At 33.8% G+C, this 13,179-nt stretch overlaps 2 protein-coding genes across 3 annotated transcripts; both read left to right on the forward strand.

Moving 5' to 3' along the window:
- The first annotated feature begins 697 nt into the window (after positions 1–697).
- On the forward strand, positions 698–8,011 carry LOC144547986 (BAG-associated GRAM protein 1-like). Of its 2 annotated transcripts, XM_078296673.1 has the most exons (17): positions 698–958; positions 2,778–2,828; positions 2,919–3,016; positions 3,144–3,219; positions 3,403–3,528; positions 4,134–4,301; positions 4,391–4,507; positions 4,632–4,661; positions 4,772–4,871; positions 4,963–5,069; positions 5,682–5,819; positions 6,122–6,226; positions 6,328–6,474; positions 6,751–6,804; positions 7,196–7,259; positions 7,364–7,425; positions 7,711–8,011. In XM_078296673.1, exons 1-17 carry the CDS (start codon positions 764–766, stop codon positions 7,807–7,809), a joined length of 1,737 nt encoding a protein of 578 aa, XP_078152799.1. In that variant the 5' UTR covers positions 698–763; the 3' UTR covers positions 7,810–8,011. The 2 variants fall into 2 exon arrangements, with proteins under 2 accessions (XP_078152799.1, XP_078152800.1); XM_078296674.1 differs by lacking the exon at positions 3,403–3,528.
- A 1,742-nt stretch (positions 8,012–9,753) lies between these two features.
- Positions 9,754–11,611, forward strand: LOC144547989 (large ribosomal subunit protein eL38z/eL38y). Its single transcript, XM_078296677.1, has 3 exons — positions 9,754–9,892; positions 10,591–10,774; positions 11,407–11,611. Exons 1-3 carry the CDS (start codon positions 9,890–9,892, stop codon positions 11,427–11,429), a joined length of 210 nt encoding a protein of 69 aa, XP_078152803.1. The 5' UTR covers positions 9,754–9,889; the 3' UTR covers positions 11,430–11,611.
- The last annotated feature ends 1,568 nt before the right edge of the window (positions 11,612–13,179 follow it).

Consider the following 13,179-nt stretch of genomic DNA (forward strand, 5'->3'; position numbering starts at 1 on the left):
AACTGATACTAAAATCCGAATTATTCTCAAAAATTTACTTACTACTAGCCATAGTGACAAGATTCACGTATTATATCCGAATTATATTCGAATAATTCGTTTTTTGGTGATGCTGAACCGAACGCCGAATTATTTTGTTGACCGAACTTTGATTGAATTAAACCCGAATAATTCACGTATTTTACGAATTTTTTTCCGAATTTTTTGAATTATTCGTGAATTTATCCCATAATATTTTTTTTACTCTCTTGCGGGACAGAGATTTCTGGTTCGGATAATTCAGAATTATTTCCGAATCACGAACTTTTAACCTTGCCGAATCGAATCCGAATAATTAATTTATCTTTTCTATAATTAAAATAATTAATTTGAAAATTAAATATATATTTTCTAAAATTAAAATAATTAATTTGAAAATTAAATATATATTTTCTAAAATTAAAATAATTCATTTGTCACTGCGTTACTAGCAACAAATTTGGTCCATCTGTGAATTAAATTATTGTTTTGGGTTCGTGCTCCGGGAGCATTCAATTAATTCAAACTCTTTTTCTCCCATCGCGACTCGACCCCTGAGAGTTAAACAGTCGAATACTCCTCTCGACTTTCTTTCTCTTCTCTCTCTCTATCTCTAACAAATCCTTCAGTAAAATTTCCCCCTCCCCTCTCCCTCTCGAATAAAACTACATCACGAAAATCAAAAGTTTTCTCTCCCCCATCCCCTCTCCCTCTCTATCTCGATCGAAAGTTCGTTCTTTTAGGCATGGAATTGGATGAAATGTGGAAAAGCATGGGACTTTGTCTCTTTCCCTCGATTTGGGAAATACAAATTTTGTGCGTAACGGTGGTAGTGATAATCGGTTTGTACTATGTCTTGTTCGATTCCTTGGTTTCAAACAATGGCGGTAGAGAAGAAGAAGAAGGCATTCGAAAGGAAGAACAAGATGCTAAAGATAAGGTATGTTTTTGCGCATATTTTGATCGTGTCACCATGAGTCCATGACACCATTTACTCTTCTTTTGAATATTCAATTTTCAATCTTTTCGTGATCAACCCTTGTAAAATTGAAAATTATGAGCGCGCCCTTTATAGTAGGTGGGAGCACACTTAGCGCTATCTTTTATTTCTCTACATTTCTCGTGCAAGAGGTCATGCATTGACTTTCAAGTTAATGTAATATTAATTGCTTCCATTTGCTGCTGTAATTGTTTGTTTTCTTCTTGAATTAACAAGCTAAACTGAGTCTACCACAATAAAATTATAGAAAAGCATCTTTGTTAGTTAGAGTATACATCATACTAATTAACTGATATATGTGTGTTTAATTTCTAGTGCGTTTGTTCATGGGCTTGAGTTTATAATAATCTTTTATGCTTACACCCTCCAAGAAGTTTATTTTGTGATACCAATCCTTCTAAAGCTTGATCAACATTTTTGTTTTCTTTTGTATTTCTCTCTCCCTCTGCTCCCATCAAGAACAACCAACCTATTTTGTTTTTACTTTTTACCCCACTATACAAGAACAACCAGATTATATTTTGTTCTTTGTCGGACAAATTATTTGTTAGTTTTTTACTCTGCATTTGGTACTATTGATGCATGTGAAAAGTATCAAGTCATGATATACTATTGAAATTTTTATATTTTTTGGAAATTTTTTACTATTTTTTTAGATTTGTTGAAAATCGCTGTTTTTTATGGTCCATGTTTGTTTGAAAAACAACGATTTTCAATAAATCTAAAAAAATAGTAAAATTTGGTCTCCAAACACATATTAATATGGAGAACAAGACGAACGGTTTGGATTGGTTATTTGGACTTTGAATTCCGTGATTTATAGTCTAATGTACAAAAATGCTTATGCATTGCAATGTATGGTAGACCCTATATATATATAGTCAAATTAAAATTGGATGGATTACAAGTCATGAATAGTTTCGAGGCAACTATTTATTGAAAATAAATAAATATAGTACTTCAGCTTTACAAGGATTATCCAACAGTTGTGCCTTGAAGGCAAAACTTTCAGACAAAGACATTGGTATTTGTCAATTTAAACAGACAATATAGTGCAGTCCCTTTCTCAATAACTGTTCTTAATTTGCAACCTGTACTTAATAATTTAATATTACTTGCGAAAGTCATATTGCTTCGGAGTTTCCAAAGTCATTCTCAAATAGTTGCTTGCATTTTTACATGTATACCCTTTTAGTTTATGAAATTAAGCCTTTGATAAAAGAAACTAATGATCACTTAGACATTGAATCACTTGTCAAAAAGTGTGTTTCTAAATGTTTCCTTTCGTTGTTAATAGTTTGGATACGATTGATACTTTACATTTTATCTTTTGCAATGTACTTCCTAAAGTAGAGAACCAATGGTGGAGGCATTGAAAAAACATTCCATTTCTTGGCATCATCTGGTGCAATATTATGAGAATTCATGATTTCATATACTAATTTTGAAAATGAGATGTGAGGCTTATGGGAAGTTCAAGTTCTTTTCAATAGTACTGTAGCAATGTGTGTGAAATGATATAGATACCTCTTAACTGATTGTAGAATTTAAAACTCTGGGGATTCAAGTGCTAAATTTTGAAATATTTTATGATTTTTTTTTCCTATTAAGATCAGTGATTGTAATCCCTACCTTCCTCCAGTTTTGGTGGCTATAATTGGTAGCTTGACTACATCAAATTTTTTTTTTCTCAATGCATGTCCAGGCAAACTTCCTTATAATATTGCTAATGGATTTGTTTGACTACATGATTTTGTAGATAAGTAAAATCAAAGGGGAGCCCACTGCAAATACAGCTTATGTAGTCCAGGTATAATTTTGCTAAAAATTGAAAATGTTTTTTCTCCTTGGATTTGTTCTTTTATATTTTTATTTTCTAAAATTGTCTATTGGTATATAGGTAGAGTTACTAGCAGCCAAAAGTTTAGTAGCAGCTAGCATAAATGGAACATCAGATCCATATGCAATCATCACTTGTGCTGAGCAGAAACGTTTCAGGTTAGTTATTAATAACCATCTTTTTGCATCAGTGCCCCTTAACTTTTCTTATTCCTTTTCAAGGACCTTCAAGTTTTCTTATTATTATTTTTTTTGGCATTTTTATTGTTTTATTTGCTAAATAAAGCTCCATGGTACCGGGCACAAGAAATCCAATTTGGGGAGAGGACTTCAATTTTTTTGTCGATTCTATTCCTTCAGAGGTAAGGTCCCCTTTTATGAATTGTAATTATTTTTCTGAATAGAATGCCATAGCAGTGCTGGTTAGTGCTACCAAAAGTAGCGTAAAAATCAATACTCGGTCAAATATGTAATTAAAGACTACACATACAAATTTGGTCTTTTTCGAAATTTATCTTGTTCAATTGTAATTTTTTTTATTGTAGATACATGTAGCGATATATGACTGGGACATTGTATGGAAAAGCAATCCTCTTGGATCGGTCACTGTACCAGTTCAGAGTGAAGGCCAATCTGGACCCGTCTGGCATACTTTGGATAAATCAGGGGAGGTAATATAGCTCTCATAAAAAATGGAAAAAAAATAATTTGGAGGACATGATATACTGTCATATTCTAGTGCAGATAAAATAGATGAATTTCTGGAGTGAGGCTATGGTATATGCATAGTGCGGATTGGTCTGTACTATGGATCAATATCTCAAATTTCAAAGTCGAAACAATTGATCTGAACTGTTCAACATGATCTCCATATGAAAGTGTACTTGTAAATCAAATTTCACATTTTTTTAGAATTTTTTTACTATTTCTTTCGATAGGTAGAAAATCACTTGATCTAAAAAATTCTAGACCATTCAAAAGTAGTGAATTTCTACTATATATCTAAAGAAATAGTAAAAAAAAAATTTAAAACGTAAATGTAGTCTGCAAGTGCATTTTCACATGGAAATCATATTGAACTTTTATGAGCAAATATTTGTACTCTGAAAACGAAGATATTGATCCATAGCACGGACCAATCCGCGCTATGCATAGTACCATAGCCTCACTCAAATTTTTGTCTTCAAGGGTTTGTGGGAAATTTGAAATCATCAAATTGCTCTGTAAGAACTGGGTGCATCGGAAATAGTTCTAGATTTTTACTTTACTTTTATAGGTTTGCCTTCAAATAAGAATAGTACAAGTTCCAGAGAGTTCTAGGTCCTTGGATAGACTTGCCGGAGCGGATGCTCGTAGGAGGATTTCCTCTGATAGACCCGTTCCAACAGTGGTTCATCAGAAACCGGGCCCCATGCAAACTACCTTCGAGCTACCTCCTGATGAGGTGGGAATTATACACAAGTGAAAATCATTTTTATGTTCAGATTGTTTCTCCAAAAGTGTGGTTCTCATATAATGTAGTTTTCTCCCCAGGTAGTAGCGCATAAATATTCATGTGCTCTAGAGAGGTCATTCTTGTACCATGGTTGGATGTATGTATCTGATTGGCATATATGCTTTCATTCCAATGTTTTCAAAAAGCAAATTAAGGTTTTCTTTTACGACTCCTATCTCTTTCTTCCTAATATAAAATATTTTATAGAACTAGGCTAGTAACTTGTGTAGTGTATTTTCGATCAATATACATGTCATGACAAGCTTTATTATATGACAGGTTGTGATTCCTTATGGGGACATAGATGAGGTATAATTATGTTCTTTCTCGTATCAAATTAAGAAGATCGAAAAATAGTAATATGTATGTAGTCATAGGTGTGCTTAAATAATGTAAATTGTGGTAGTTCTCCATTGTAGATTAGGAGGAGCACACATGCATTGATAAACCCTGCAATTACGATTGTCCTACGCCCGGGAGCAGGTGGTCACGGTGTACCTCCTTTGGGAAGTCCCGATGGTAACTTTTTTGAATCAAAATATTTGGTTTCATTATACAACTTTTGTTCTAAAAAACAACTCACAAGTCTTTTAATTGAAACCATGCGCAGGAAGAATGAAGTATATGTTTGCATCATTTTGGAATAGAGGTCATACAATGAATACCATCGAGAGGTATAAGAAGAAATATCATGAAATGATCGAGGCTGAGAAAAAGGTATTAACCATGATTTCCTCATGAGGTTTCATTTTTATCTTGTGCTTTGCTAATTGGTTTCTGCAGATACAAATTTTAAATAATGCTTTTGTAGATAAAATATTTTTGAAGTACAAAATTGTTGCAAATGGTCAAGTAGCTTAAGTGGCAAGCTATTGGAATGACTTGTAAGAGAGTATAGGTTAAGCTTTCCTGGTCACTAAATATGGAAAAAGGGCCTTGTGAGCCTTCTTCATTTGATAAAAAAGAAAACACAACATTTTGGCAATTGCTTTTAGTTTGATCTCTTAAAGTTCCTATTTTGGCCCTTAGACATTTCTGGTAAATTTTGCTTTGTCGTAACATTTTGCACCAAAAAGAATATAAAGGTACATGTTAGCATGTCAAGTTTTGGTGATTTTGTTTCCAAAATAAGGGGGAATATACATGTGTTCCAAGTCAATGTTAGGTATGTCTATGTTAATTCTTAATTCGTTTACTAAAAAGTGATACCGTGCACCAACATTTTACAAGATTGGAATATGTAAAGATAGATAATATTTGTAAGAAAATGCATATAAGGTTATTATGAATTTAACAATATGGAAAAAAATGCATGTTTTGTTAATTCAGGAATGGCAGCAATCAGAGATGCGAGCACATAGCATGAGAAATTGGAGAGTGGAGACCCCACCTCCCGAACAGAAAGTAGATGTGGCAAAAAAGGTCGAACCTTTTGTGAAAGAAGAAGTCCTAGTCAGCATATACAATGTACGATCCACTAAATTCATACTTCACTATTTTCATTCTGTCATTTTGTTAATTGAAGGTGCATTGACCTTAATACTGAACATTGACTCCATAAAATGATAATGTTTTTTCCAATTGAACTTTGCAAAGACATGCAATAAAATTTCATGCTGATTTATTAGTGAAAAGAAAGAAAAAAAAATGGGAATTGGCATTAGCAGATGGTTAAAAGATTCATGATAAATATTTCTGCTGACACAAATATGTAATATAGTTACAATTATAAACTAATTTTGTAGTTTTTTTTTTTTTTTTTTATCTAGGATACTTTCCCATGTACCGCTGAGCAGTTCTTTCTGCATCTCTTTAGCAATGACTCAAAATTCATCGCTGAATATCGAAACCAAAGGAAAGATCTCGATCTTAATGTAAGCACACTGCTGAGTTACCCAGCATTTGAACTTTTTGAACAATTTACAATTTTATCACTTAATAATGCTGATATTATTGTAATATATGCTCTATATAGATTGGTCAGTGGCACATGACGGAAGACTATGATGGTGAAGTGAGAGAAATTACATGCCGGTCTATATGCAAAAGCCCCATGTGCCCGCCTTACACCGCCCTGACCGAGGGGCAGCATGTGGTTTTTTCCCAAGATAAGACAAATTTGGTCCGTCTCTTACTATTTTCGTTTACTCGGTACATTTTCATGTATACCAGTGTTAAAAAAATCCCACTTTTATCCCTGCATTGTGTGCATCACATCAAATGACGTCTCTAATAGAAAATATATGGGGAGACGGGGTTGAGTTCATTAATTGTTCATGTATTATAGGATATACACAATATTTCTATGTTCAGGAGGATATTTCAATATTTTTTCGCTATCACAATGGAATTGACCTTTTTATTTTACAAAGAGCCCTGATTATGCTGTTGCTTTCAGATCTTTGAGACTGTTCAGCAAGTGCATGATGTCCCGTTTGGTTCCTATTTTGAGGTAATTTGCAATACATATAATATGAGATATTTCTTTTCATAGACTGCCTCTTTTTTGCTTTGAAGGTAGGGGGTAGTATTAGATATTTAGATATGTTGTAATTAGGCTTTGATATAGATGTCTTGCTAAAAGCCTGACAACAAACCCTGTTGAAACAGTGCAAGGACAGCTGCTTTGGATCTTTTTATTTTTTTTAGAAATTAATAATTCAAATTTTTCGGGAAAGAAATTGATTTTTCGAAGAAAAAAACAATCAATCCATTTTCCGAAGATTTGAATTTTTAATTTCTTAGAAAAATAAAAAAAATCACTGCTTTGGGTATTGGACAATTAGAAGGTTACCATACAGGAGGAAATAACAAAATGATGAGATTTTTTTTCGGTATTTCAGATACACTGTAGATGGATAGCTCAAACAACTTCCCCTTTGTCATGTAATATAGAGATCATTGTTGGTAAGATAAACGGACTTCTATTGTTTTCTTACGTTTCATTACTTCCGTTTTTTTTATATTTAATATTTTATTTGATCAATTATTTTCTCAAATTCTAATTTCAGGTGCTCATTTCAAGAAATGGTGTCTCATGCAATCCAAAATAAAGAGTGGTGCTGTTGATGAGGTTTGCATTTCTTTTGTATACTATGCTTCCCTAAAACCTGAAAAATGAAGTTCATTTTGTGTCAGATCATTTTCTTCAATTCTTACATTGTGACTTTTTTATTTGGATAAAACCATTATGGCGCAAGACATGAACTTTTAGCTTAATGAAAAGGTTCAATATGTAGTAATTGAAAATAAAAAATAATGTGCTGAGCTCTGTATACCATTCTTGAACAGCTATTGCTTATTTTAAGTTTCATCAAATAAAAAAGTTTCTAAATATTTCATTGGAATTATCTTCCAGTACAAGGTAGAAGTTGAACAGATGATACAAATTGCGCGTGAATTAATCCAAAATGCCTCGTCTGCGACTGACACACAGCCACCCCCATTGGAAGAATAGATTGATTAATATAGAATTATAGATATTCTGTGTTTTGATTTTTTTTAATACACAATTTGATAGACTAATGCAGTAGTAACATGTTAGTCTTTTGTAGAGTCTTTTCATGTAAATAGTAACAATTTTCACAGAAAGACATCATGCAATAATGTACAAAATTTTTGGCAATTTTTTTGACCTGAAAAGAGTGAATGTTTATCTCTCTGACTGCATCTGTCAATTTAGAAATATTTTTGTAGATCAATTTGCTGCATCAGTCAATTTAGAGATGATTAAATCCAATTGACAGCATTTTTGTTTGACCCAATTAACACCTGACCAAACCGACACATTCGACCGGGTTTCTGATATCTAAGTCATCTCCTGAAATTTTTATTAATAGGAAAATAAAATAAAAAAATATCGATAACAAAGAATGAATCTGACGAAATTTGAAATCTATGAAAACCATTATAGGTTATAAGGATGTTATAATAACGTCCAATCAATCTAAATCAATGAATTATAATTCATGAAACCAAAAAATAAATAAGGATGTTACCAACAATAACATCCAGACATTGCTTCTTAATTTAGCATAGTGCTCCAGTTTCCAGACTTAGAATAAGCACCTAATAATGTCTGATATGTTACCCCTTTTTTTTTTTTTTCTGTTTTCATTAGTTAGTGATTAATTAATTTAAATTATCTATGGTTTATAACATTCAACATACGTTATAATCCATTACGGTTTTCTTAGATTTCAAATTTTATCAAAATTATTTTGTATTGTCAATATTTATTTATTTATTTTCCTATTAATAAAAAATCTGAGAGATTTGAAAAATGCTTCAAGTACTTGAGAAATTAGGAAATACTCTTCCTCCTCCAATTGATAGGCTTTAACAAGGTCCAATGGGCTATACATTTTACACAACAAACACTTCAATTCTAACCTGGAACTGGAAATTCATTTCCTTCAATTGGGCTCAAAGGAGAATATTTCAGAGGTTCATTTGAAATAAGGAAAAAGTTAAAAGGAAATTATCTGAACAAAAACAAGATTGCTCAAGTAATAAACAAGCTGTCCATGGACGGGTTTACGCTATTTATTCAATTAGGAAATTCTCAATTAAACATATTAATCAGGTTGAACTTGCTGACCTGGCTAAGCCCTTTCAAAGAAATGAAGTAGCCAATTACAACAAAAAAACTAATCCATTTAATTATAAATGTACAGACTAAGAAGATAAAGGAGCTTTCTACAATGACACTGATGCAGAAGCAAGGTCTACCATGGACAGTGGCGGAACTGGGGGGTGCAGGGGGGGGTCAGGCACCCTCCATAAAATCAAAAGTTACAGTAGATATATGGAAGGATTAGGACCCGTGGCACCCTCCAAATTTTCATCCTGGTTCTGCCCCTGACCATGGACTTCAATTCCTTCCACACAATGGTCGACAGATCCGGCCTATTCTTTCTCGTTCGATCGCTGCATCTAAGGCCAAATGAGATCATCTTCTTAGCCTCCTTAAACGGCCAGGGAACTGCTGAAGCATCAATTAATGCCTTCTATAGTTCAATGTACCATTCTTTTGTGCGATGAGCTCATATCCCCTGAGATACCTCATATTTTGCGTGACCGACGTGTCCGGTGACTATTCGGGGATAGCGCAGAGGCCAGTATTAATTGAGCTTTGAGATTCGTGCAGAACGTATTTGAACGATTGTGATTTTCCAAAAAGTCGCTCAAAATATGAGATATCTCACAGGATGCGAATGTGCCGCCTCCACCAATTGCCTTGTAGGCTTGTACCAAATCATTCCAATCCAAACGGGCTCGAAGGCCCAATAAGTTTTGGGCCTATTAAAATAAGTTGTTCAGCCTCGACTCAGAAAATTTCTTTGTGACTTGACTATTTTATCCTACCCTTACTGAACCGCATAGGCATAAATCGGAGGGCATTTTTGGTAATGAACAGCAATCGGTAACCTAGGGATTTCTCTTCCTGTATAAAAGGAGATCGCGCGTACCTTTCTTTCTTCCTGCTAGGGTTTTTCTGAGGTTGGCGGCGGGAGTTGTCGAAAAAACCCTACAAGATGGTAAATCCTTCTCCTTCGAATTTATTTGCTTACCGATTCTTAGTCTCGCTGTAGTTGTAATTGAGTTTACGCAACACTGGTTGATTGATCGGTAGCATTTGTACTGCTTTACATTTGATCTGATGAATGTCTCACTAAGAGATCGGTATCTGCTAGTTAGATCTAGTTTTCGATTAGTAATTAGCATGGCGTTTTCTTGTTGATTGGTAAACATTGGTATTTTGAAAGGAGAATCATGATTAGGCATTAAATATCTCCATGGAAATACAGTAGCTCTCTAGTTTTGTTTCAGTGTTATGTTTATGTGAATTTTACTATAATTGATAGCTGTCTGTCCTGAACTGAGTCAAGAATTGTGATTTGTATATGTGGAGAAACTGTTTTTAATTTAGATACCTCAAAGATATCCTCATTGTAATGTTCTTGAATCTGGTTAGATCCTTACTATAACGAACTCAGAGTCCAACCTGAACACAAATGTTTAATCATATAAATTGTATTCTTGTACAGACAATTAGATAGAAAATAAGTCTTGGTTTACACGCTGAAACTTAATATCTGATTTTTGGACTTTAGATCAGTGAAATGCTATAATAACTTAGTAGATTATACATACTCTTGTGAGTCTTATCCAGATTCTCATTTCCATATTGGTTTCCTTGAAATTAATATTATTATTGTTTGTGATTTTGGAACAGCCGAAGCAGATCCATGAGATCAAGGATTTCCTTCTGACGGCGAGGAGGAAGGATGCCAGATCTGTCAAGATCAAGAGAAGCAAGGATGTGGTGAAGTTCAAGGTGAGGTGTGCCAAGTACCTCTACACTCTCTGTGTATTCGACTCAGAGAAGGCTGACAAGCTCAAGCAATCCCTTCCCCCGGGTCAGTTTTTCTTCGCTTTTATTTTTTTAATAGTAGTCTAGTTGAATAAAACTTTGGTTGGTCTTGCTGAAATTTTGAATTAACTTTTAATAGTTATAAAAGGGTTAAAACAGATGTGGTCAGTCTGGTTCCTTATTCAAACCGTGAACTGATATATAATGCTGAAATGTGTTAAATAAATGTTGTTGTTTGTTTTGTCCCGATGAAGATGAAATACATGGACCAGAGAAGATGTGGCAGTGGTTTTAGGTTCGAGCCGTTTTGGTTTCGTCTCCATTTATGTGGAATTTATTTAAGATGAGGCTGTGGCTTGTGCTTAAAACCATTGGTTGATGTCCTCTGTGATGGCCTTATAGCTATGAGATCTGAGGGACCTTGTATTTTATTTGACTTTATCTTTTTAAAAGTTTGCTTGTTGATTTAATTGAGTTGTATGTTTAGTTTCTCATTTTCAATTGGCTTGTGGAGGAAACAATTGTGGTTTATTTTGCTGTATGTTTGCTGTGTCTTCATATGAAATTTTGTAGCAAAGTTTTGGTAACTTGGTATAATACTGGAGCACAATAACACTATAGAATTTTAACTATTATGATGATGTTAGAATTTAATGAGGTGATTGTTCGTTTTGGCAGGTCTTAGCGTCCAGGAGATCTAAGTCGTAATGCGGAGCTTGTGTTCGAATTGAGGGTGTTAGAAATCTGTTGCTCCCTTGGGCCTTTTGAGCATTTTTATGAATTTTGTACTGGAGTTATATTTTGACAGACAAGTTTTGTTGGATACTAGTTTTGTTTTTGTAGTTGGTACATCTTATCTTGCTGCTGCTCATTTAATTTTTAATTTATCTTATGTTGTTAGTGGTAACTGGTAAGTGAATGAACGTATGATCAATCGTAATGAGTGTCTATAGCTATTTTCACAGCATGAAAATATAATGCAATAACTTGGATATAAAATTACCTACATAAGCTTGTAGTTAATCGAAATGTTCTGATTGGAGATAGTTAATATCTGCATTGAATGATAGTTGCTGTAATTTTAATCTGACAGCCGAGCCATCATCAATTTCTGTCAAAATAAATTCTCTTGGAAATTGATGAGCCGCAAAATCCAACAATCCAGTAATTTTCTGTATAGTAGAAAATAGTATCCATGCTAGTACAGGTTGTTCTGATTTGTCAGAACTCATTTCAGATTGTCCAAACTGATCCATCTTAAGAGGCCCATGTGGAAATTTTAAATTTTAAAATTAATTTAGTACAAACTTCAGTGGTAACAAAATGTTAAAAAAATAAATGCATTGAAGTTATGACTTCTAAGGTATATCGTTTTTAATAATTTAAACTTGTCATTTAAAATTTAAAACTAATATGATAGAATTTAGAGTTCACTTAGCAGACTTCGTGAACTTGAGAACACCTCAGTTCTACTCCAGATTGTCGATTATGTTCATTTAGATTTGTGGGACAAACTTTAATATAAATCTGTTCTCACAAATAATGTGAACTGAACAGTTCGATTATATATCAGACTGAATTTGATTTGATGCCCATCGAAATGCCTTCGATCCCATCTAATTCTCTTAGGAGGCGTTTGGTTCACTCTTCTCTGCCATCCTAGATGTCATTTTTCCTATTACAAATGAACACGGTAATGCGTTATCTATGGTAAAGAGAGAGTTTTTCTATTTCCGTTTGATGGAATGCTGAAAGAGAACCATTTGAAACCATTGTTCGACGTCGTCTGTGATGGCTTTATAGCGATGAGATCTGAGGGTTTTTATATTTTTTTCCTGAGTTTATCCTTCTAAAATTTTGTCTGTTCATTTAATTGAGTTGTATGTTGTTTCTGATTTTCAAACGACCTGGAGGAAACGTGTTATATCTAGCTGACGAACCCAAGTTTGACGGGCCTCGTTAGCCACAAGTGCCAGTTGGGCTGACAGGCCTAACTCAACCCAGCTGATATATTTGCTGGTTGCGGTTGCGGTTGCGGTTGCGGTTCCGGTATATGGGTTTGAATACGAGGAGCAACATCAGCATATGTAGGGGTGCAAATGGATCGGATACGGATCGGATAGTGGTAAAATTATATCCGTATTCGTTTTTAATTTTTGGATACGGATACTGATCGGATATTAGACGAATACTTACGGATAAGGATCAGATAGTGGATATCCGTAGATATATACATAAATATTTTCATAATTTATTGTAAACTATATGATATATATCTACTATTCAGATACGGATAATTAAAATTCAAAATCGTATCCGTATCCGTATCCGCACGGATATTCGGATATTGAATATCCGTATCTAATTTTCGGATACAAATGCGGATACGGTCGAATAATATCCAATCCGTTTGCACCCCTAAGCATATGTGTTCACAACTAGTCATGAAAT

Source organism: Carex rostrata, chromosome 32, assembly GCF_964058835.1.
Source record: "Carex rostrata chromosome 32, lpCarRost1.2, whole genome shotgun sequence".
NCBI classification, from domain to species: Eukaryota; Viridiplantae; Streptophyta; class Magnoliopsida; order Poales; family Cyperaceae; genus Carex; species Carex rostrata.

Coding starts and splice junctions, on each gene's coding strand:
- LOC144547989 (XM_078296677.1), top strand. Junction 10,775..11,406: donor CAAGCAATCCCTTCCCCCGG/GTCAGTTTTTCT, acceptor TCGTTTTGGCAG/GTCTTAGCGTCCAGGAGATC.
- LOC144547986 (XM_078296673.1), top strand. CDS start 764: ATGGAATTGGATGAAATGTGGAAAAGCATGGGACTTTGTCTCTTTCCC. Junction 3,220..3,402: donor TCGATTCTATTCCTTCAGAG/GTAAGGTCCCCT, acceptor TTTTTATTGTAG/ATACATGTAGCGATATATGA. Junction 5,820..6,121: donor TCCTAGTCAGCATATACAAT/GTACGATCCACT, acceptor TTTTTTATCTAG/GATACTTTCCCATGTACCGC.